Source organism: Lactuca saligna, chromosome 3, assembly GCF_052625555.1.
Source record: "Lactuca saligna cultivar CGN05327 chromosome 3, ASM5262555v1, whole genome shotgun sequence".
Classification (NCBI taxonomy): Eukaryota; Viridiplantae; Streptophyta; class Magnoliopsida; order Asterales; family Asteraceae; genus Lactuca; species Lactuca saligna.
The window spans coordinates 82,708,463-82,735,494 of NC_136419.1; the positions used below are offsets into that span (position 1 = coordinate 82,708,463).

A 27,032-nucleotide genomic window follows, 5' to 3' on the forward strand; every position below is an offset into this window, starting at 1 on the left:
TTCAGAATAGCAATAGACACCTAAAAACTCGAAAGAAAGATCGAGCGATATTTAGCCGACACAATCTACACGAGAATCAAAGGTCTTGTCATTAGGAGTACAACGGTAAAAAGTCTGACGAAAATGGACATCGGATGAAGAAGTTATGAATTTTTAACGGATTTTCCTATCTCGGTCTGTTAAATTTAATAATATTAAAATTAAAATCAAAATTAGCCAATGAAATCTAAATGAAAGTTGTAGAATATATTCCCACCTACGCGTGCATATAAAGAACGTCAAAAAAGGAGTTCGGGGCACAATTTTCGAGAAATCTCACATGAATAGTAACTGCCTCGCCCGGAACTCGCCCCATGTCCGACACGTGTCACTTGCTGATTTGACCGAAGATGTGGTCCAATAGCCTTCCGACGCGCGCCTCGCATCTGACTCCGCCTCGTGTCGCCTGCCGCTCGCATCCGAGCCGCGGTCCAACCCCAACCGACGCGTGCCCTTCGCGTGTCTCGGTTTCGCACGGACTACCTGGAGCTCCTCACAGCTGCCACCTGCCTTCACTGACTCCTCCTTCTCAGACGACCCTCACAAGCTCGCCCCTATAAATAGAAGGCCTGCGAGATTGCCAGGGTACTTTTTGGAATTGGCAATTTTTACCCCTTTTTCAATATTTTCACTATTTTGACATCCCCCGAAGCCCCGGTATCAGTTTTAGCACCCAAAACACGCCCCGAAGTGCCCGAATACCCCCGAGAAATTTATCTTTCCGATTTGAAGCTCTACTTTCGTAGAGCCTGGTTTTCAATAAATCTCCCAGTTTTTATAGAAGAAAGCTATTTATGGGAACGAAGTATTGCACAAATTACTATTTTAACCCCCGGTTATTTCAAAGTGAGTTTCAATATATGGGAACAACTGTATGTTATGTGCTATATGTGCTATGTGCTTTTCATTTGTCATTATTTCCGCTATTTATGATAGCAAAGTTATACCTTTGACCATGTGGGTAGTGAAAGGACTTAGATTCACGGTGGTACTGGTATGTAGCCTCTGACCATGTAGAGCATGTCTATGTAAGAGAATCACTTCTATTCTATGGTATTGGCAAATGGTTAGACAGGGTTATAAGCCTGAAATCTACCAGAAAGTTAATAAAAAATTGTATGTCTTCTGTGCCATTTGGGCCGAAGCTTTATTGATGTATATCAAGTTTGGAAATTGTTATGTCTCATTGATTATATATCTTTGAATCAAGTCATTGATTAATATGGAAAGTTTTTCAGATAATTCACATATGTCTTTGTTGTTCCTTATTCCTCTTTGCTTCTACCCTATTGAAGTATATATACGACATAACGTTATATTGTATCTATTATTGAACTCACTAAGCGTCACCGCTTACCCTCTCAATGTTTTAATATATTGCAGGCAACAAGCATCCAATATAGCTTTATACTGTTGGAAGAATTAAAATAGTCTATACTATTACTTTTGTATTTAAGTTTTAGTATGTATAAAATATACAATATCCTGGGTAGTTTTGTAATAAACTTAAACTTAGTCAGTTTGTATCCAGTCGTTTGTGAATAGCTTATCAATGTAAAATATTATTTGTGAATATGCATGTAGCATGTTTTTGGAGTAACAAATTGTTTTAGTATTATGAAAGTGAGGGCCTTTCAGCCCAAAAGCAAAGCCTAGTTCTAACATTCCTTTTGTTAGTGATCCCAAAAAGGCCACTTGCTTCTATTGCAATGAAAAGTGCCATTGGAAATAAAAACTACCCCAAATACTTGGAGGACATCAAAGATGGCAAGGTGAAGCCTTCGTCGGCAAGTATATACACTATTCAAACTAATAACTCATAGCCTACTTGTTCTCGTCTCCTTGATACACGATGTGGTTTTCATATTTTTTTTTTTCTGAATTTCATGGGCTAAGAGAAAGTGAGGAGTTAGAGCATGGAAGGGTGAATCGGATCATGGGTAATAGGTGACCTTCCTTGTTATCAAGATTGGAACTTATCATCTTGTTCTTAGTAGTGATTTTAGGATAGATTTGATTGATTGATGTTATTCGTTAGAAATGACGCGAAACGCTATTTATTTTTATGCATTGTTTATACAAGGTTTTCGATATTCTTTTGATGATTTGAGTGGATTGATTTTTGCTTATAAAAATGGTGTTTTTATGTTTGAACCTTTACCTTGTAATGGTGTGTATGAAACTGTGATTTGTGTTGATAGCTTAGGAAATAGTGTAGTTCATATTGGTTTGTCTAACGGTTTAGACAAGGCATGCTTGTGGCATTGTCGTCTTGGGCACATTATCAAGACACGCATCGCCTAACTCCAAAAGGATGGAGTGTCAGAATCATTTGACTTAAGGCCAAATAATGAATGTGAATCTTATATTTTGGGCAAGATGACAAAATAACCTTTCACTGGATCTTGTGAAAGAGGTGAAGGTTTGTTAGATCTCATACACACAGATGTGTGTGGACCCTTCAAATCCACCACAAGATATGTTGATCGATTTTATGTCACATTTATAGATCATTATAGCAGATATGGTTATATCTACTTAATAAAACATAAATCATAAACCTTTGAAAAGTTCAAGCAGTTTAAACATGAAGCCGAGAATCAATTAGGTAGGAAGATAAATATGTTTTGATCTAATAAAGGTGGAGAGTATCTTAGTATTGAGTTCCAAGGCTATCTCAAGGAATGTGGAATAGTTTCACAACTGAATCCTCCTAGGACACCGCAACTTAATGGTGTGGCTGAGAGGCATAATCGGAACTTGTTAGACATGGTTCATTCCATGATGAGTCGAGCTTATCTTCCCATTTCTTTATGGGGATATGCTTTAGAGATAGCTGCCCATATCCTTAATATTGTCCCTACCATGAAGGTTGTCAAAACACCTCAGGAGATGTGGAAAGGGAAAGTTCTGTTGTTAGCATATATCAAGGTATGGGGTTATGAAGATTCTAGTATATGAGAGACTCATGAAAAGCTAGAACCTAGAACTGAGAAGTGTATTTTCATTGGCTACCCATAAAAGTTTTTTGGATATTTGTTCTACAGACCTAGTGAGAACGTGATTTTTGTAGCACGAAGAGTAGTCTTTCATGAGAGATAACTCATATGAAAAGATGATAGTGGGCGTATAATTGACCTTGAATAGATTCAAAAATCAACCAATAAAGAAACCTTAAATGACACTAGCATTCAACTAGAGGAAGACATTCTAGTTGAACCATTTGATAGATCATTACCTCTTCGCCGGTCTAGTAAAGTTAGCATACCACCTTATTTCTATGGTTTTCATATAATTACAGATGGCAACATGTTTGTCAGTGATCATACACTGGTAAATTTGTATGAGCCAACTAACTAAAAGGAAGTGATGACGGGCCCTGAAGCTAGCAAGTGGAAAGAGGCAATGGACAGCGATATCAAGTCCATGTATGATAACAAAGTTTGGAATTTGGTTGATCATGTATCGGGTCGAAAGACAATTGGATGCAAATAGATCTTCAAGAAGAAGACTGAAATTGATGCAAAGGTACACACTTTCAAGGAACGACTGGTTGTGAAGAGATTTACTCAAACCCCAGGATTGAATATGATAAGATCTCACCAATGGCCCAGACAAAGTCCATTATGATAATGCTCGCCATAGATACCTTTCAAGATTATGAAATATGGTAGATTGATGTCAACACGGCTTTCCTTAACTGGAAGTTAGCTGAAGATGTTTACATGAGTCAACTATAGGGTTTTGTGGTTTCAAAGTTTCCTAATATAGTGTGTAAGCTTGAGAAATCCATTTATGGATTAAAACAGGTGTCTCACAACTACAATCTTTGCTTCCATGAGAAAGTCAAAGAATTTGGTTTCTCTAGGAGTGAGGATGAGACATGTATGTATGTCAAGGCTAATGGGAGTATCGTGACCTTTCAATTATTGTATGTTGATGAAATACTTCATATAGGAAACGACATTCCGACTCGGCAAGAAGTAAATTCTTGGCTTGGAAAGTGTTTTTCTATGAAGTATCTGGGAGAGGCATCTTATATTCTTAGGATAAGAATTTTATGGGATAGAAAGAAAAGACTAATTGGTCTCGGTCATAGTACATACTTGGATAAGGTAATAAACGTTTTAGTATGGAAATTCAAAGAAAGTAAAGATACTTATTCAAAGCAATGCCAAGTTGAGTAAGACTCAAATCCTTAGTATAGACGAAGAGATAGCATAAATTATTTGATTCCCATATGCCTTGGCTATAGGATCGATCATGTACGCTATGACGTGTATGAAGGGTTTTGAGGATTCTAACACTGTTATGGTGTACATGCAACCCTAGAAACATTGGATCTATATTTTCTCTATTATACATGCAAATATGATTTTTCCAAGGTTGTCATCCTAACTAGTATATCATGGGGTACTTGTAATATAAAAACTTGTAGAATGACTTACCTTTTCTTGTGGTTGATTGCTTCGAGCTTCAAGAGCCTAGCAACAATAATGTGGATACCTCAAGTGGAATCACAAATCACCAAATTAACTTGGAAGACTTGAGAGAATATGAAGTGCTTCTAGAAATCGGCCCACTCTTTTTCTCACACACACTAGTGCTATTTCATGTGCCAAAGACCTCTTTATATAGTATGGAGGATTAGGGTTACATTCATGTAAACCCTAATACCCATGACCTTTCATTTCCATAGGATCCATGGGTTAAAAACTCCATGGACTATCCATGCAAGCTTAGCCCATCCTAAATGAACTTGGCCCATTATATATATATATATATATATATATATATATATATATATATATATATATATATATATATATAAGAGTCCATATTTAATTAGTCTCTTTTGATTACTAAATTAATTCCAAATTAATTCTTGATCAATACTAATTAAATAATATGATTTCATACTATTCTCAAAAGATTATCCATATAAATTGTTTCGGTGAAGTGCAACCCAAATGGACCATGCCGAGTCGGGTCAAGTACATAACAAATATAGTTACGGACTTAGACACCTTATCCAACGGTCTCCCACTTGGATAAGTCTGATAACTATAGTTGCAAGTATGACTTCAGGAACCGACCAGCAATCGTAGCTCTTAAAACTCTGTTGAACTATAAAATTCCATTTTAGATAAGTGATCATATAATCCTCTGTTCTAGACATCATCCATACAAATACACGGAACAAAGTCGTACTTATTGTCCAGTAGTTTGTTTCCCGATTTCCGATTTGTTTGACATAGAACTAAACTGAACACATAAATTTGGTTCTGATCGTGCCCGACACATAGATCAAAACAAAATCATCGAGGGGCCCAGATATCACTTTTAATCCTCCAAGGACTAAAAGGAACAGATAAACTTCGACTCATATGCTTGTTCTACTACTTGTTGAATCACACGCAAAGGCACGTTTTATAACATCAAGTTACTAATGCGTTTTCATACAATAAATGCACAACCAAATCATAGGCAACAACTCATATCTCTAGGTTTGAAGACTTATATGATATTACCGTCTCACGATCGCCCGAGATAAATTCCATGAAGCGATACAAGTGAGTGTGGGTTTAATCCAATAATCAGAATTTGTGACCCCTCATGAATGTTGTAGAAACTTTTGATATGTCTAACACCTTAGACATCTACAAGCCCAATTCATGATAGTCTTGATTCATACCTACTTCCAAAAAGTAATTATTCTGGAAGTCAAAACATGCAAAATTGAAACAATAGTAAACAATTGGCACAAGATAGCAACACCTTACTTATAAATAAACAATAACTTTTATTTAATCATCAAATGTAAATTACATTTTACAAGTTTCAGAACTATCTAATCTGTAAAACTAATATCGTCCTTTAGCTCGATGCGCCTCACATGCTGCAAATGCCTAACCCTAGTCAGTCCCTTCGTGAGGGGATCTGTTGGGTTCTCTTATGATAATATCCTCTGTGCCACGAGGAGTCCTTCTTCTATCTTATGTCTTATGAAGTGATATTTTCTGTCAATGTGTCTGGATCTGCCATGATCTCTTGTTTCGTTGGCTAAGACAGTTGCACTATTGTTGTCACAGAAAATCTCCATAGGCTCCTTTATAGCTGATACAACTCCAAGGTCTCCGATGAAGTTCATTAGCCATATCGCCTACTTTGGCGTTTCACTCGCTGCTATGTACTCTGATTCACACGTCGAATCAGCTACCATCTCCTGCTTGGAACTTTTTCGAGTAATCGCTCCTCCATTCATGGTAAAGACCCAGCCCGACTGAGAGCGGAAATTATCCCTATCAGTATGGAAGCTAGCATCACTATACCCCACTACTCTCAAATCAACACTCCCACCAAGGGTAAGAGTCCAATCCTTAGTCCTTTGTAGGTACTTGAGAATGTTCTTTCCTGCAATCTAGTGAGCCTTGCCAGGGTTCCCATGATATCTGCTGACCATGCTTAAAGCAAAGGCAACATCACAGCAGGTACAAGTCATAACATACATGATCGATCCAACAACAAAAGCATATGGTAATCAAATCATCTCAGCTATCTCAGCCTCTGTACTCGGGCTCTGTGCCTTGCTCGGTTTGGCATTATGTTGGATCGGTAAGTCAGATTTCTTGGAATTCTGCATGTTAAACCTTTTCAACATTTTTTCAACATAGGTGCTTTGACTAATTCCAATTAGTATTTTGCTCTTTTCTCTCAATATCCTTATCCCTATGATATAGGCAGCTTCTCCAAGGTCCTTCATAGCGAAACACTTCCCAAGCCAGGACTTAACCTCCAACAAAGTTGGGATATCATTTCCCATGAGTAGTATGTCATCCACATACAGTACCAAAAAGCTAACTATACTGCTACTAGCTCTGACATATACACATGACTCATCTTCGATTCTCGAAAAGCCAAACTCTTTGACTTTATCATAAAAACAAAGATTACAGCTGCGAGATGCTTGTTTCAATCCATAAATGGATTTCTCAAGCTTGCACACTCTATCAGGACACTCTACACTGGCAAAATCTTCTGGCTGACTCATGTAAAAATCCTCAGCCAACTTTCCATTAAGGAAAGCGGTTTTGACATCCATTTTCCATATTTTATAATCATCAAATGCAGCAATGGCTAGCATAACCCTAATAGACTTAATTATTGCTACTGGTGAGATGGTTTCATCATAATCAACTCCCTGAGTTTGAGTGAAGCCCTTCACAACCAGTCGCAACTTATAAGTGTGCACTTTTCCATCCATGTCGGTCTTCTCCTTGAAGATCCATTTGCACCCGACCATCTTACGACCCGGTACATTGTCAACCAAGTTCCAAAATTGATTGTCATACATGGACTGAATCTTACTGCACATAGCCTCTTTCCATTTAGTATATTCAGGGCCTGCCATGGCCTCCCTATAACTGTTAGGTTCATCCAAATTTACCAGTGTACTATCACTGATAAATGTATCACCTTCCATAGTAATATGGAAACCATAGTAATGCTCAGGTGGATTCCTAACTCTAGTGGAACACCTCATAGGTACAGACTCGTCATTTGGTTCAACAAGTGTTTCCTCCTCAGGTTGATTGCTAGGGGTTGATGTTCCTTCACCAATTGACTCTTGAAGCTCTTCAAGGTCAATTTGTCTCCCACTGTTTCGTTGGCTTATAAATTCTCTCTCGTGAAGGACCCCTCTCCTTGCCACAAATAACACATTATTACTAGGTCTATAGAAGAGGTAACCAAAAGATTTCTGTGGTTAGCTGATGAAAATACACCGCTCACTACAAGGTTTGAGCAAGTCCTAAGTCTCACGTCTCACGAAAAGCGTCGCAACCCCAAATCTTAATGTGGTCTAAATTGGGAGCTTTCCCAGTCCACATCTTGTGAGGTGTTTTGGCAACCTTCTTGGTAGGGACTAGATTAAGGATATGGGCGGTAGTCTCTAAGGCATACCCCCGTAATGAGATTGGTAACGAAACTCAACTTATCATGGAACGAACCATGTCCAACAAGGTTCGATTGTGCCTTTCAGCCACACCATTAAGTTGTGTTGTTTTGGGAGGTGTCAATTGTGAAACAATTTCACATTCCTTAAGATAGTCAAGGAACTCTGTACTAAGATACTCTCATCCTCGATCAGATCAGAGCATCTTAATGTTCCCACCCAACTGATTCTCCACTTCCTGTTTAAACTCTTTGAACTTATCAAAGGTTTCTTACTTATGCTTGATTAAGTAGACATAACCATATCTACTGTAATCATCAGTAAAAGTCACATAGAAGCGGTTAGCATCCCTAGTGTCAGTTCTGAATGGTCCACACACATCTGTGTGTATGAGGTCCAACAAACCTTTACCCTAGCACAAGTACCAGTGAAGGGTGACTTTGTTATTTTTCCAAGCAAAGAAGACTCGCAACTATCATCCGACTTTAAGTTAAATGAATCCAAGACTCCAACCTTTTGGAGTTGGCGTATGCGCTTCTTGTTGACATGTCCAAGACGACAACGCCACGAAGATGCCTTATCCAAACTAGTGGAATAAGTGATAGGCAATACATTATTTCCTAAGTTCTCTACAACCGACACAGTTTCATATACACCATCACAAGGTAATGCTTTAAAATAAAGAACATCATTATAAAAAGAATTAATACCACCACATTCATTATCAAATGAAAAAGTATATCCTTGTTTGTACAAACAGTGAAAAGAAATAATATTTCTCGTCATTTTAGACGAGTAACAACATTTATTCAAATCTAACAATAACCCACTACTTAGCGACAAAGAATAAACTCCAATCTTGATGACAAGTGAAGCTTTCCTATTCCCCATGATCAAGTTCATTTTTCTGTGCTCAACATCCTCACTTCTTCTTAAGCCCTGCAAATCAGAACATATATGTATATTGCAACCTGTGTTAAGATCCCAAGAAGTAGTATGTAGAGAGTTATTAGACAATATAGTGTAAATACCTACATGGGTAGGTTTGACCTTCTCATCCTTAACATCTTGCAGGTAAATAGGGCGGTTTCGTTTCCAGTGCCCCTTATTATGACAATATAAGCATTCAACTTCCTTTGGGTTGGAAGAAGGAGTGACAAAACCACCTTTCGTTCCACTCGAAGAGGAGCCATAAAGATACTTTCCCTTGGTACCTTTCGAAGGGGTCTTCCTCTTTTTCCTTCTACTTTGCCCGATTTCCAGGACAGGGGCGGTGTTAAGAGTAGGAGTAGTAACAACCGATTTACCTTTGAGACCACTTTTGGTGGTCTTCAAAAGTCCTCGAAGCTTGCTGAGTGTGATCTCCTCCTTGTTCATGTGATAGGTCATTCGGAATTTATCATAACAAGTGGGTAAGGAGTGCAGTATGATGTCAATAACAAACTCCTCAGGGAAGTTCACATTCAACTTCAGCAAACGATCCATAAACCTTTGCATTTTCTGCATGTGGCCCGTGATGGATTCACCATCCTTCATTCGAGTTGTTATCATGGAAGAGATGATTTCAGCAAACGGTCCATAAAGCTTTGGTTCTTTTTCTTGTTTGCTGTTTCTATTTTGTGTGCATAATGTTTTGAGGAAAGCATGATCGTATAGTAGAATATTGAAAAGAATGACCAAAAGTATCAATTCCACAAACTAATGTGGCAAAAACTTAAGGTGTCACATTTAATAAATACCATGGACCAAAAGTGGCAAACTCTTAGAACCTTTATGGCTAGCAGTAAAGAATATCGAAGTCAGGGGGATCAAAAGTGACAACTCCACAAATAAATGTGGTAAAATTTTGATGAGTGACCAAAAGTGGCAATGTTTTAAAACTTTTTTGGTAAAACTTTGAAAAAGTTGAGGAATGAACAAAAGTGGCAAAGTTTTAAAAATCTTATGGCAAAACTTTACGAACTATTTTTGTAATTTTTTTCAAACACATAAATCGTTTTTGTAAAAATGCACACTAACCTTTCCTGTAAATTACGGGGGAAATTTTTGTAATTTATTTTCTATACAGGGGCCAAACCAGTCAGCATACAAAAATGTTAAACATAGAGATTTCTTTTGTAAAAAAAATACTAATAAGGACCTTTCTATAAATTATAAATTTAGAAGGATCAAATATGTTAATATTGAAAAGTTTTGTAGGAAAAATCTGAATTGCATAAGTTTATAATTCTTAAGGATTAAATATGCTAACATTGAAAACATTTGTGAATATATATATATATATATATATATATATATATATATATATATATATATATATATATATATATATATATATATATATAGGTATCCAAACTCATCATAATATCTTGTTTTGTTTGATATATTAATTACAATGTTCTTAAACTTCAATCCTTAACTTGATTTACTTTCCAAATTTTGAATTTCACTATTATCTTCCTTTTACATAATATCTTTTTGCCGAACACTTGTACCCAAACCTAGGACTGTAAATGATCTGAACATTCAGCGAACTGTTCGTGAACCATTCAATGAGAAGTTCATTTATGTTTATTTATTTAATAAATGAACAAACATGAGCACAAATTCCCGTTCATTTAGTTAAACGAACGAACATGAACAATAGTTGTGTCCGTTCAATTATGTTCATGAACGTTTATTTATGTTGTTCATTTATGTTCGTTTATGTTTGTTCATATAAGTTCATTTTATGTTCATATATGATGAATTGTGTTTGATTATATTACTATATTATATTTTAATTTATGTTCATATATGTTCAATTATGTTTGTTTATCTTTGTTCATTTATGATCGTTCATTTAAGTTCGTTTAACATGTTCACGGATATAAACGAACGAACATGAATAATGTAATTTGTTAAAAGAACGAACACGAACAAGAAACCTCGTTCATATATTCGTTCATGTTCGTTCATTTGTTCGGCTAACTTAAACGAACGAACATGAACAAGCATCCGTTTGTGTTCCTTCGATTCGTTTACAGCCTTACCCAAACCCATCACAAATACCTTGTTTTATTTGATATATTAATTACAATGTTCTTAAACTTCAATCGCTAACTTGATTTACTTTCACAAATTTTGATAATTTACTATTATCTTCCTTTTACATCATATCTTTTTACCGAACACCTATTAGGTTATATATATTATACTTGAAAATGAAAATTATGTAAGAGGAATTTAAATATGAAATTTATAAATATTTTGGAAATAAATAAAGTTAGAAGTTGAATTATAGGAACATTGAACAAGTATATGTGATACAAAACGTTGTTAGTATAGTGATTTTATCTAAAACATTCACTATGCAAGAACTTTTCATTTCGTATCATTTCATTTTGACTTAGGTTTTTTAACAAAGGAAACAGATGGGTGGTGGTTTCTGATGACAACTAGACAGGTAACAGATAGGTGAAGGTTAAAGAATAATACATTTAACAATAAATAAATTAATAAGTTAATAATAACAAATGCTAACAAAAATATATAGAAATACATTTAACATTAAATAAACTAGAAAAAAATCAATAAGGGTAATATAGTCATTTCATGAAGAGCAGGGACCAACACCACAAAAAAATGAATGTTGGGGATGAGCCGAGTTAAAAAAAAAAAATTAAAGACCAAACACGCCAATTACCCCAAACCATATGGACCATTCGTGTAATTTACTCTAAAATAAAGGTATCCACGTAATAAAAGAAATCCATACAACAAAACATCATGGAAAAAGTGCTACCATTTTGACATGTCATTTTGACCGGGGCTTAGACATTAATTTTATTGCCTTGTAGAAATAAATTTCTCAAAATACTCAGCTTCCATGAGGCCGAAGGGTATGGAGGCCGTTTCGACGCGTGAAATCCGATCTGACATACTTGAGGACGCATGAACACCATCCCCAAGCATTGTAGTCGTGTTGTGGCATGGCTCTTCTCACGGACGTTTAAGGAGCTTTTGATTGGTGGAGGTATTTAACAGTAAATGGAGATATAATTTATATATAATTAAATGGTATAAAAAAGGGGACTGAAGCTTTAAGATTTATCCACGGTTACACCCACCCGTTTTTTCAGAAAATCGGTCAAGAAGAAATCATTTTAAAAAATGGGAATGCCGAAAACGGGTTAAGAGTAGGGATGAGCATAGGCGGGTACCCGCCTTATTTGGCGAGAACCAGAACCGGAACCGGAACTGACGCTTCCTAGAAAGTTAGAACCGAAACCGGAACCGCTCTAGGCAGTTCTTAAATGTTTGGACCATTTCCGGAACCGGCGGTTCCGGTTTCGGGAGCGGGTAACCCAGTTACATTAATTTTGTTAACTTTTGTGGATAAAACCTCAATTTAGTTTGATCGAAATCAAGTCAATTCGGACTAAAAGCGGACAAAATCGGATCAATATATTCTAAACAAGTTTAAGTAACACACATGTTCATATGAAATTATATATATATAAAATACCAGTTTCGGCGGATACCCAGCGGGTAGCGGTTCCGAAAAAACGAGAACCGGAACCAAAACTTCTTAAGACGGTTCCATAACTTTAGGAACCGGAACCGGAATCGGAACCGTTTAAGACGGTTTCAGTTCCAAAACCGACAATTTCGAATTGGTTCCGGCTCCAAAACAAGTATGAAGTTCCGATACTCATCTTTAGTAAGAAGACATCAAACGAATCATTCAATTTTGTTTTTTATTAAAATTACAACTATGGTCCTTGAAAGTATATCTTTATATTTTGTTATACCCTTTTACTTACCTTAATATTAAATTTAACCCTGTGTGTTTATTTAATTTTAAAAATTAGTTAAATATTATTTAATTTTATAAATTATGTCTTTATTTTCAATTTAATGTACTTTCCTATTAGTAAAATATTTTTTGGTTTAATAATTGTATTTTTTTTAACATAATATCAAAAAATAATAATAAATAAAAAGATAAATAATAGTGAGTAGTAATAATTTTCAATAACTAGAAAATACATAGTGGATGTGATGTGATGCATAGGTGGCATTATTTTTTCGGTGAACATCTTGTGATCATACCTTATAATCTGAAGATAATAATTCTATTACGTCATAATGCATTAAATAACAATTAAGTTTTCAAAATACTTACTATATGTAGCCGTTTGATTCCATTTATAATACCTACAAAAATTAAATGTAATTTTCCAAATATTGAAAACTTATAGAACACATTTGAAATAAGATGTGATTATTTCTAAATATAAGATGTGATTATTTCTAAATTAATTTATCTAGACTAAATATATTATTTACTGATTTTCTTAAACCCAAACCGGTTTCACTTCTAACGTGAACCGAATAAAGGAGTCGACAGAAAGCAATTGGCCTTTTCCCCACTTTCTTCCCAACTCAAATCTCATCCAAACAGAATCCATCGTGTTCACATTCCCATCATCAATTCATCATAGTCCACTTTGATTAACAATATAATTATTCAATTCAGAATCCAATTTAGATTTTCCCCATAATTGATCATAAAAAACCCAACCAACTAATCCCCTACATCTCTATCATATGCAACAGCTATGGGGAACAGTTTACCAGGTGTCGGAGGAGGGAAGAAGAAGAAGGCCAAAGTGATGAAGATCGACGGCGAAATCTTCAAATTAAAAACACCCATTAAAGTTTTTGAAGTGATTAAGTATTACTCCGGTCATGTTCTATTGGAATCGAAGGCTGTTAAGAGATATGGGATCAGAGCTACTCCTCTTGATCTAGAAGAAAATCTTGAACCTGGGAAGATTTATTTCCTGGTTGAGTTACCTAAACTGCCGGAGACGGCGGAGAAGACGGTGGCGATTAGAAGGGTGAGGTCTGGGTTAAACGTGACGGCGAAGGAGAGGTTGGAGCTTATGAGGGTGTCACGGAGGTCTGTGTCGGAGGTTTCGATGGTTAGGGCGGAAAGTGGTGGTGGGTTGGACGCGTGTGGTTCTGTGCGGGTGAAGGTGAGGTTGCCGAAGGCGGAGGTGGATAGGTTGATCGGAGAGAGCAGGGATGAAGTGGAGGTGGCGGAGAGGATTGTTGATCTTTATGTGCAGAAGAAGAGCGGTGATGACCGCCGGCGGTCGATTAAGGAGAAGATGATGGTTGGATAGGGGTGTGTTTGGGGGGTGAATTACGTTCCAATTTCAAAAATGTAAATAAAAATTTAGAAATGCTATTTGATTTTGTTGGTATGACTTAAATATAATTTATTTACTTTGGTTTGTATTTAATTAGAAACTTAGAATTAAACAATAACATTTTAGGTTTACGTGTTTTGATTTCCTCTATCTTATCTCCAAGGAGAAAGTTTAAATAAATTGAATCTTTGGTATTCACATTTACATGAAAATTTTTAATTATGAGATTTTTAAACCGATTATTATTTTATTTTTAAATTAGATGTAAGACATGTGTAATACACACGTTGATAAAAAATATTAAAAATTAAAGTATAAATATTAATTATTTTTTTTCAAATAATATTTCGAAGTAAGAAATAAAGAAAGTATTATATGATTTTTTAATTTTAAAAATTGAAAAAATTAGAAATTTACATGTGGTTATTATTTATTTTAAAAATATTATAAAATGATAAATATCAAAACTTATGAAAGATTGACATCTTCGGTTATTATAATAGATTGGTTTGGATTTTTTTTTTGTTAAGAGTAGATGTGCATATATGTTGATATATATATCAGTTTAAAACTGGATTTGGTTTTTCATGAACCAGTTTCTTTTGAACTGTTTCGGTTATAATGAGTTCGATATTTTTGGTTTTTGGTAGTGAAATGAAATTAAAAAAACAGTTTTTTTTGTTAAAAGACCGAAATGTTCGGTTATTTTTGAAAACAGGGGAAAATATTGTTTTTAGTTATATATCAAAACTTATTTTTATTCGATTGTTCGATTCTATTCCATTGATTCTAAAAAAACAATTTGAAATTTAATTCTTTAAATAAGTGTAGGCCTCTAGATAGATGTGAACATGGAGTGGTTTAAACCCAGAATTTACCTTAAAAAAATAAGGAAATCTCGAAAAAAAGTTTCAATATTTTGGTCAAGTTTAGATAAAAATCCTAAATTTTATTTTGTTAACAAAAAAAGTTACAATTACTAGATAAAAAATCAAATTAGCTACTTTTTACTTGTAAACTATTTTTTACTCGGTTACATTCGAAAAAGTCTCATTATTTGGCCTAATTTGTGAAAAAGTCATATTTTTTTTTATTATTTCAACTTTTTTACCCTTTCATTAAAAATATGAAAATTTTTATTTTAAATTATGAATATGAATACACGTCAATAGGATCGATAAAACCAAGGATTAAAATCCTTCATAACCAATTATTTGCCGCACAACGATTACCTTATCATTATTTTGAACTCATCATTATCTATATAATTAATTTCTCATACAAAATTTTACTACAAATATTATAAGATATTCAAATTATATGTTGACCATCTTAGTGGAATCAACCTAAAAGTAGGTTAAAGAAAAACCAATTGATATGTTCATATAAGTAAATAAACCATTGGCTATTTATAACCCCATTATCTTTTTTGAAGAAAGTGCTCGAAGATTGTAGAAACACTTTGTTTTGGAAGGATATTTGGTTAGAGGATGATGCATTGTAGAATGTGTTTCGTAGATTGGGTCCTTTGGAAACCAATATCGATTGCACCATTAATGATAAACAGGAAAACCAATCTTGGAGTTAGAGCTGGATAAGGGAACCTAGAGGGGGTGTTAAGTACACACCATTCACGGTTTTGATGGAGTTGTTAGATAATGTTGAGTTGTTTAAAATCTCGGATAATTGGACATGGGATTTGACTAATAGAGTTGATTTTATGGTGAAAGATACACGTCAAGTTATTGACGATGATATTTTACCTCAATATAAATATATCACACGAAGTGGAGTTCTTTAGTTCCTATTAATGTCAATATCTTTATGTGGATGGTAGGGCTGAATCATCTTCCTTCTAAAGATAACTTATTGGAAAGAGGTATACATGTGCCAAATTTGTTGTATCTGATTTGTGGGATTGTTGTTGAAGAAATTAATCACACTTTCTTGGGTTGTGAATGCGAAGGCTATATTAAATAGGTGGCTTAATGGTGTGATATACATGTCTCTGACTTGTTCATGGTTAGAGATTTGGAGGAGGTGGTTGGGGCGACTCGATGATCTAAGACTTGTAAGGAGATTATGCTTGCGATTTTTCTAGGTGGTGTATTTAGATTTTCATGAACATGTGCATCTTTGATTGAAATAATCCTAGAAAAGATAAGCTCTTTTGTGGCAAATAATTGATTATAAAGATCTTTAATTCTTAGTTTTATAGAACTTAATGATGTTTATTCCTATTTATAATTTCTACTAAGAAATTTTTAGAATTATAGTGAAAGGGCAAAAGAGTTGATATATATATATATATATATATATATATATATATATATATATATATATATATATATATATATATATATATATATATATATATATATATATATATATATATATATATATTCATAAATTGTGCCAAATAATGAGATTTTTTTTAAAGATAACCGAATAAAAAATAATTTACCAGTAAAGAAAGATTTAAAGTTTTTATAGACTTTTTAGTTGACAAAATAAGATTTAAGAATTTTTGTTTAAAATTAATATGGAAATTTTCCTAAAAAAATATAGGCTAGAGTTAGATTAGACTAGTGGTGGTCTAGGCCGGTACGATCAACTTGACTATGGCATTGTCGTGGACCTTCAGTATGACCAAAATTAAGACTTAGATTTGGGCCTTCACACCAAAATAAAGCTCAAATGAGAAACCATATGACTAATTATGATTTAGAAAAATGGGTTAAGCTCATTGTAGCGGAAAGCCCATGGCCTCATGTATGCCTTGACTTTGTTATTTTTGCATTATTCGTTTGTAAACAACAGAATTTAGAGAGAGAAGCACAAACGAGATGTTAGAGAAAGCAAGATGAAATGTTTATGAAAAACAGAGAGAAGGAAATTAGATTTTGGCATGGATCATAATTTCAATCGGAAGAGATAAGGAAATTGGAAACAACTCAAACTCGGAAGAAACTAAACTTCAATGAGTTATTTTGAACATTTTGTTGTTGCATGTAAAAGATCGATATTGTTTTGGCTAATTAGATTGTTAACTGCTATTAAGAAATAACAAAGGTAGTACATGTCCTGATAATGTCATATAAGATTGAAGGCTTGATGACACCATCCTCGAATCAAAGCGATTTTATAGCATTGAATTCGGACACAATTAATGAAACCCATTTGTTTCTAATTATTCTTGGTATTTTCGACCATTTGAGACTATTCATGGCTCAAAACGAGTTATTTATTTATTTATTATTTATTTTTTTGTTTTTTAATTTTACGATTTTTGGAATCTCTTAAATTTTATGCTTGATTTAGATAATTGATTAGAAATCTTATTTTAATCAATTTGTGTGTTAGGTTTTTGGAAATAATTTTATCTTATTATGCTTTAACTAATTTTGTTTTTTATGTTTTTTAAGGGAGCATAATTTTATTCGTAAATATCCTAACTGGTATTCTATTTTCATTCTTTGCATTCATTTTTACGTCGAATGTATGCTTAATTAGATTGTCTGCGCATCATTTGGTATTAGAGAAAATATACAAATAGATGAAAATCATGGTGACCCGATTTCTCGTAGGTATGGAAGACGTTGTGATGCATGCAATATACTAGGTGGTTGACATGTTGCCATGCATGACTGAGCTAATTAACATGTGTGATGCATGATAAAGTCGTTCTCTTCCAACAAGACTCGTTGAAACAAAGAAATCTAATTGAAACCAAGTATTTGGGATGACGATTATGAGGAAAGCAAACCTTTTTGTCGAACTTGGACCAGGATGTCACGAGGAACTACTATACAAGATCCATTGAGGAATATTCGTTTGAAGGTTGAGATTCAAATTCATGGGTATCACTCACCATGATGACTTCATTAGATGGCTAAACACTATTGAGTGTGTGTTTGATATGTGAGACATACAGTGGCACCTGAAGGTGAATTTGGTTGTCATCAACTTGAGGAACATGCCTCTTTTTGGTGGGATTTCGTGAAGAACATCATAAACTATTTGGGTAACCAAGAGTTGTTACGTGACAAAAGATGAATAAGTTTATGAAAAATAAGTTCATGCGTTAGTATCACAGGCAAGAAGCTTTCATGGAGTACAACAAATTGTTCCACAAAAAACATTTTGGTTGATGAATCCATTAATGAGTTGGACCAACTTAGGATATGGTGTGATGTGCCAGGGAAGAAGAACAAGTTATCGCTATTTTTGGGAGTACTAGTTCTTAAAATTGTGAATAATATGAGTCTTCAACCCTATTGACATATTCATATGTGTGTCAACTGACCTTAAATATATAGACAAAAGTGTAAAGCAAGATATGGGCTACATGTAACCGATTCATTCCCATGAATAGGGTTGTAGCTCTTACAGGGCTGGAGTTGTTGAATCTTATATGTAAGAAACAAATAATCTAACTATACTACTAATTATATACAAACATATGAAGTCATACTCAAAGTGCAATGAAGATATGAAAAATGGATATTTATATGAGAAAAATATTACTATAAATCAATATGAATAACTAAGCAAAAGGTTTATCAATTGTTTACTAATAAAAAACAAAATAAATAAAAGTTTATTATTAAAACAAATAATAAGAGTTTATTTATTAAACTTTGAATAATTAGTAAAAACAAGGATAAATTATACTAAATGTCCATCGTTTATGTGTTAAAACATACATTTAGGTCATATTTTTAAAAATTAATTCGGACCGTCCCTCGTATTGTTAAAAATTGTAAGTTACGTCCCTCACAAGCATAAAATGACTATCTTTCCCCTTTCTTTTTTCTTTTTCATTTATTTTTTAATTGTTTATAACTTATCTATTATTTTTTATTAAATATAATTTTTAGAAAATGAAACATCACCTTAAATTGGTTTCTACCCTTTTGGTTATCAACCACCTCCAACTAGAGTCACTTCTGCTAACACCAGTCGAATACCACCGGAAACCACCATCCACTACCACTTAACCAAACCAAACCAAACCAAACCTGAAACATTAGGCGGCGATGATTGGTTCGAAACTCATGCAACAACGTTAAAGAAGCCTCAGATTAGAACCCTGAGATGATGAAGGTGGCAACGTTCAACCATGAGACGTTGACCTTTGTTGAAATCCTTTGTCTCTCGATTTTCAAGCTCCAACGAACAAATGGTGATGAAAACGGAGGTTTTCAGGCGAACACGTGTAGATCTGAGTTAGTGTAGATATGAGACGATGAAGGTGTAGATCCGACTGTAGAGCTTCGATTACGATTGTGGAGCTCGATCTGAAACCCTAGGGATAGTGGTGGATTTCATGTCTCATTGTATAACATCCCAAAATTCAAGACCAAAAATATCATTTTTAATTAAGTTATTATAAAACCAATAATATAAAGACATCCATAGTGGCATTTGTGTAAGATAAAGTTAGCAAAATGGCCCATAGTGGTTAGCGGGGCTTCTCTTCTTCAATGGCAGTGGGTGAAGCAGTGGTGATCGAACCCGACTAGACAACGGCGACCGGAGGTTGAAGATGGAGAGGGTGGCGGCTGGATAGTGGTGACTAGGGTTAGGGTTACCGAGAGGGTAATGGTTATATACCTAGCACCCTTTCAAACTTCATTCCATAATGGTAGGAATGATCATTCTCTATAAAAATCTTTTCAAACCAAGGTCCATAATTTACCATTTAAACCCCGCCTCCTGAAATCCTTTACAAATTAAGTCCGAAATTTACTAAGCAGCCCCTCCCTCTACAAATCGTTTCCAATTTAGGTCCTGAATTTTCTCTTTAGCCCTGCTTCCATAAATCCTTTCATATTAGGTACAAATGATACCAAACACCCCATCTCTTCTAAAAATCTTTACAAAATAAATACTGAAACTTACACTTTTAACCCCCAACTTCTAAAAATGACAATTAACTCCTCGAAACCAACACCTTGCTAAATTGTTATTGATTTTAGGGCTACTATTCATTCATTCATTAATTTGTTTATTTATTTATTTAATAAACAGGGTGTTACACATTGGTAGTGTCGATAGTCCATGGTTTCCAAATCTCAACCACGATGGAGGCAGAGATCGATCTTGATTTGTCGAAACCCTAGTCGATGCTGATGGTGGCACACATGTGATGAAACCCTAACCGACTGATATCAGCGGCGGGACACATGTAAGGAGACGATGATGTTGGAGTACTTGGTAGTATAAGCATTTACTTTTACTACGTTTCAAATGTAAATGGTTATATTATCAACTACTTCAAGTAAGACATAGATTATAGTATAATGTATGTCTTACTTGGAGTAGTTGGTAGAATAAGCATTTTACATTTAAAATAATGTCATGACTCGTAACAGCTTGTTGTCTTATTGTACGCCTTAAAAATTTATAACTTGTCTTAAGGCATGCCATAAAAAATATGACAACTCATAAAAGCTTTAAGGTTTGACCTTGCCACCAGGCTGTGCCTCATGCCATTTAGAACCTTAGATTATACGTATATGTGGTAGTGTCATAATTTGGTCACATGAACTATAAGCACATAACAAAATTATAACAAGTAAGGATTTTGATATCATTTAACCCTAAGTCATTTGATCTATATGATTCTTGTTATGTGATAAAACGACATAGGTATCTCCACTTCTTGGGTGAAACACTAAAGTTCTACCATGACTCATACATATTTATAAATATATCCATATATAATAAAATTGCTTGATCTATGTCTTTTTAGGTTATTTCTTAGAGTATGAAGAATTTATTCACAAATGATGTCAAGTAAAGAAGCTAATAAGATATCATACAAGTTGTGGAAAGGGTACGTTCCTAAGTTTTCTTATTTGAAGTTCTTGATTTCCAAATCCCATTTATGATGTGTGACTAGTAGCAAACGTGTAACATCCCAAAAATGAGATATTTTCAAATTAAACCCTTAAGTATAAAGACTTATAGTATTTAGCCCTTGTGTATGATAAAGTTAGCAAAATGGCCCATAGTGGCATTTTTGTAAAATCTGGGTTGAGACTTAGTACGATAGGTGTATGTTGTATATGTTGAGCGTACATGCGTTGGTATTAGTACGTCAGGCATACACCAAGTATGCTTAGGGTTTTTTACCCTATTTAAACATCATTATGATCTCTAAACTCATCTTTTATTAGCCTCTAACACCTCCAATCGATTTTAGCAAACCCTAGCCACTTGTGTGAGCATTCTTAACCCTTGTATGTGTGTTTGGTGATCTTGAAGGAGTAAGAAAGAAGTGGAACCACCTTGGAAGATTGAAGGGGCAACAGTTATAAAGTTGCAAACTTGACTTGTATTTCATTAGATCTTGCTAATTCCATGATTCATGAGCATTCTTTCCCCAAGTCTTGAACTTTTTGGAGTATGGCATGCTATAGTCCATTCTAGCTGTCCTTTAAGATGTTTTGAGGGTTTAGAAGCAAAAAAATGGAGTCTTGGTGTAACATCCAAAATTTCAAAACAATTTAAACTTTTTAAAACATGTCAAGTTCAAAATCATTACAATTTTGTTTTCAAAATATTGATTATCAGAGTTTTTCCCAGAAACATAAACACAATAAGAGGAGCTGTACGATCACGCCTTGGCCTTGCCTTGATCCCCTGATGTACATGAAACAATAAACTGAAACTTTAAGCCCGAAAGCTTAGTGAGTTGCCCACAAAATACCGATACACATACAATCCACATAGCAATATCAACATTAACATACCATATCAATCAAAACAGAAAAGCATGCACTGGGTCCACAACTGTTTAAGCTGGACTACCCATGGGCCCTTAGTACGAGTCTGGAATGCCTACTGGGCTCTTAGCTCGTATCTGGAATGCCATCGAGCCCTCAGTATGAGTCTGGAATGCCTACTGGGCCCTCAGCTCGTATCTGGAATGCTCCTGAGTCCTCAGTATGAGTCTGGAATGCCTACCAGGCCTTCAGCTCATATCTGGAATACTATAGGGTTTGTTGGCTACCGCACGGAGTAGTACAACCTCAAACCATCCCATATAACATGTCGACATGTATCATGAGTAATGCACATACAGATAATCATACAGTATCACATGCAACCCTACAGATCTACCCGACTAGCATATCAACTATCATCCATCACCAACTCAACTCAACATATCAATAACTATGAGGATATCAAATCCAATGGGCCGAACTTGGTGCCTTAGACCCCTTAGTATCGTAAGGATAACTTACCTCGTAAATGTCAGCTCGGTAAACAAATCACAGCTCTCCGATCACTCGTCAAAGACTCCACCACCTATTACCATAATACGAACATGCTCATAAGTCTTCATCCTCACAGAGTACTTCATAACCCAACCAGTTAACCCTGGTCAAAGTCAAAGTCCTTAGTCAAGGTCAACAGTCCATGTTGACCTTAATTTGTCGAGTACCCTCGGCTACTTGCCGAGTTCCTTGAAATCCTTACCCACTCGCCGAGTCACTGGAGTGACTCGTCAAGTTCCCACAATTCTCGATTGAGGCCTTATGGCCACCCGTCGAGTTTCCTTCTAGTAACACGTTGATACACACACATTCCTAACTTGGGGAAAACTCATCCGATTCGCAGTGTTGTTCATGAAACTCGTCAAGTCTATGACAATCTTCATCGGACTCGCCGAGTTGTTCATCCAACTCGTCGAGCCCACGGCTATCTTCATATGACTCGCCGAGTTGCCCTTGCGACTCGCTTAGTTCCTTCAATCCTTAAGCCATACATACCCATTTTAATCCATGAAATGGCTCCAAATTGCAGATCCAAGCTCCCAGGAGATGCCTTTCACGTAAAGTTGCAAACTTTACGTGCATGCATGGCTAAAAAGGTTCTTAATGCCAAAACTAAGCTCTTAATGCATTTCATGCACAAGGGGGGCTCATTTACGACCAAGACAGGAACTTTATAAATCTGGAACTCGGGAAAGGTCCAGATCTGAAGTTACAACTTCAGATCTAGCTCATGTCTTGCAATATCACCTTACTCAAACCATAAAACCCTAGATTTCCACTGTTGGGATTTGAGCATTCTAACACTCCTAAGTGTACATGCAACCCTAAATACCTTGGATCTATGTTTTCTCTATTATACATGCAAATATCAACTATCCAAGGTATTCATCCTAACTAGCATAATAACATGATTCATATGAATATATCAAGTTAGAATTACATACCTTTTTGATGTAGAAAGTCTTCATGAATCTTGAGTGCCTAGTGCCCCAAGTGTGACACCTCAAATGGTTAACACAACACCAAATACACTTGGAATAACTTGAGAGAAACTTGAACACTCCTTGAAATCGTCTAGCCCTCACATTCACATATAGTGTCTGATTTCTTGAGCCATAGGATTCTTTTATATTGTGGCTATCATGTAACTCATGACTTTACCCATTCCATATGCTCCATGGATTTTAACCTCCATGGAGTATCCATGGGTCACCCCATGGACTTAGTCCAACATAAGGAATCTTGGATCACAAGCCCACATATATAAGAATGAAATTTTTTACACAATCAACCTATATATTTAATTAGTCTCCTTTTGATCACTTAATTAATTCCAAATTAATTCTTGATCAATACTAATTAAATAACCTTATTAAAGGTAATGTCTCCATATCTTGAGGGCGAACACAACCGCCCCCAGCTCCAAGTCATGCGTAGGGTATCTCGCCTCACACGGCTTCAACTGCCGTGGTGCGTAGGCTATAACTCGTCCTCTCTGCATGAGGACTGCCCCTAAACCTGTGATGGATGCATCATAGAACACCACAAAATCCTCAACTCTCTCCGGGAGTGTCAAGACTGGTACCTCACACAAACGCTGACGGAGGGTCTCGAACGCCCTCTGCTGCTCGGGGCCCCACCATAAATCTACCCCTTTCCTCATCAGGCGAGTGAGGGGTACTGCAATCTTGGAAAAATCCCGTATAAATCTCTGGTAGTATTCCACCAATCCCAGAAAGCTCCTAATATCTAAGGGAGATTTCGGGACCTTCCACTGCATAACCGCCTCGATTTTGGCCGGATCGATCAAAATTCCCTCCTGGTTAACGAGATGTCCGAGGAACTAGACCTCTCGCAACCAAAACTCACACTTCAAGAACTTGGCGTACAGCCGTTCATGTCTTAGGACTCCCAGCAGCTCTCGTAGATGATCCTCATGCTGCTCTCGGGTCTTGTAATACACCAAGATATCATCTATAAACACTATGACCGAGAGGTCAAGCATCGGTCTGCAGACCCAATTCATCAGATCCATAAATACTGCTGGCGCATTGGTGAGCCCAAATGGCATCATCACGAACTCGTAATGTCCATAACGAGTTCGGAACGCGGTCTTCTCCATGTCTTCCTCTATGACCCTGACCTGATGATACCCAGATCTCAAATCTATCTTGGAAAACCAAGATACGCCCTGCAACTGATCGAAGAGATCGTCTATCCTAGGGAGTAGGTAACGGTTCTTCACCGTTAGCTTGTTCAACTCCTGGTAATCAATGCACATCCGGTGCGAACCGTCCTTCTTCCGGAAAAAAGAATCGACACTCCCCATGGAGAACTGATTGGTCGAATGAAATGCTTGCACAACAGTTCCTGTAGCTGCGACGACAGCTCCTGCATCTCTGGTGGTGCCAATCGGTACGTCACCTTAGCGATACGGGTCGCACCTGGCACCAGGTCGATCCTGAACTTGACCTGCCTCTCCGGAGATATCCCTGGCAACTCTTCCGGAAACACATCTACAAACTACCTAATCACTGGTACATCGGAAACCGAGGTCTGGTCCCTGATTCGCATATATACCACATACACAAGATAACCCATACACCCATGTTGAATGTACTGTCGAGCCCTAGCATCTAAACAAAACCCTAATCCTAATTTGGTGCCCTCACCATACATAACCAGCTCTCCCCCACTTGGGGTTCGAACCACCACTCGCTGGCCCTCACAATCAATCATAGCACCGAGCCGACTGAGCCAATCCATGCCCAAAATCACGCACACCTCCCTTATAGGGATCAGAATGAAATTTATCGAAAAGGATACCCACAAAATCTCCAAGTAACACCCTCGATAAACTGAAGAAGCGGAAACCCCGTGTTCATTTGCGATAGACAATTGCAATGAAAACTCTAACTTGCCCACCGGCGCACTGAAATCGCTACTAAAAGATTGAGATACGAAAGACCGACTCGCCCCCGAGTCAAATAAGACCAAAGCAAGCAAAGACTTCACCAAAAATGTACCTAATCACAGGTTCAACAGATAAGCATACAACAGATAAGAATACAACAGATAAATAAAACGAGATGAGGATCGAAACATACCAACAACCACATATGGTGCTGCTCTGGCCTCCTCTGCCGTGAGCTGGTAAGCACGACCCTGAGCCTTCGGAGGCTCTGCTCTAACTGGTCTTCCATTCGCGATCCTCAAAGTACTCGTCGCTGCCGCCTACACCGGCTTGGCAGCAAGTAGTGGATAGTTGGCCCTCATGTGACCAACCTGATCGCAGTGATAACAGAGCCTTATACCCTAAGCTGGGGTAGCATGGTGACAATCCTTCGCGTAATGCCCCTCCTTGCCACACTTGTGGCACCCACTACCAGCCTGACATACACCGGAATGAACCTTGCCACACTTCCCCCAAGTGCGGTCCTGCTGACCTCCGGTCCTAGTATTAGCAGTCTTAGACCGCTTCAGCGCCAACTGCGACTGTTCCGGGGCTGCCCCTGCTCCCTCAGCTGCAACTCAATCTCTAACTCCCGCTGTCTGGCGGCCTCCCACAACTCCAAAAGAGTATCACATCGCTAGGTAGATACAAACTGTTGGATATCAATCTTGAGCACGCTCAGATAATGGGTCATCTGAGACTGCTCGGAAGCAAACTCTGGGCAGAACATCGCCCGCTCGGTGAATATACGGGTTATCTCCATCACCGACTCTCCATCCTGTCTCAAGCTCAGAAACTCCTTTGCCAAACATTCCCACTCAACCCTAGGAATGTAACGGGTGCAGAACATATCCCTGAACTACTCCTAAGTAACAGCAACTCTCTGATCATCAGTATAAGCCCCAGTGGTAAGTCTCCACCAGTCCTTGGCCCCGGACCTATGCAGGTTCAGATCACACCTGATCTTCTGGTCAGTAGGACATGAGCAGGTGAAGAAACACCCATCCACATCTGAAATCCATCTCATAGCCTTGATGGGATCCTGCGTCCCATCAAAAGTAGGGGGCTTTGTGTTATCGAAGTCCTTGTACTGAAAACCTTTAACAACTCCTCCCCCTGTCGTAGATACAACTAATGCAGCTGCTACGACGGATGTCTCTTCAAGGGCTGTGTAGTGCTCATAAAAATACTCCACCATGACGGTCTTAATCGACCCGAACATTTCCAGCAACTCGGCCCGGAACAACGCAGGAACCCTATCGTGCAGGATCGCTCGGATCCTGTCATCCATCTCATCTAGCCTCATCTGGCCGATAGTCTCGGGTGATGTAAACTCCCCCTGTCCACCTTCTCCTGATCCTAATCCCGAACCGGATCCAATCACAAAATTCTGAAACATAACACTAGGTATCGGATAACTCATACAAATAACTAGGGACCAACCCCTGACAAAACCCTAGGGGTTGTGACTTCCTTGTTACGCGTATGGGTCCTGTGCTTTTAGTAGTACGGGCCCATACTACCTTCCACACCTACCCATATTTGTCCCAAGTATCATCACAAGTCCCTACCAATACACATAAGGATATCGAGCACTC

The 27,032-nt window shown here is 36.7% G+C and overlaps 1 protein-coding gene across 1 annotated transcript; it reads left to right on the forward strand.

Moving 5' to 3' along the window:
• Window positions 1–13,596: 13,596 nt before the first annotated feature.
• Window positions 13,597–14,166, forward strand: LOC145035730 (uncharacterized protein At1g66480-like). Its single transcript, XM_078984233.1, has one exon. It carries the CDS (start codon window positions 13,597–13,599, stop codon window positions 14,164–14,166), a length of 570 nt encoding a protein of 189 aa, XP_078840359.1.
• Window positions 14,167–27,032: the final 12,866 nt, after the last annotated feature.

Excerpts from the sequence above, each read along its gene's own strand:
- LOC145035730 (XM_078984233.1), top strand. The coding sequence starts at position 13,597 with ATGGGGAACAGTTTACCAGGTGTCGGAGGAGGGAAGAAGAAGAAGGCC.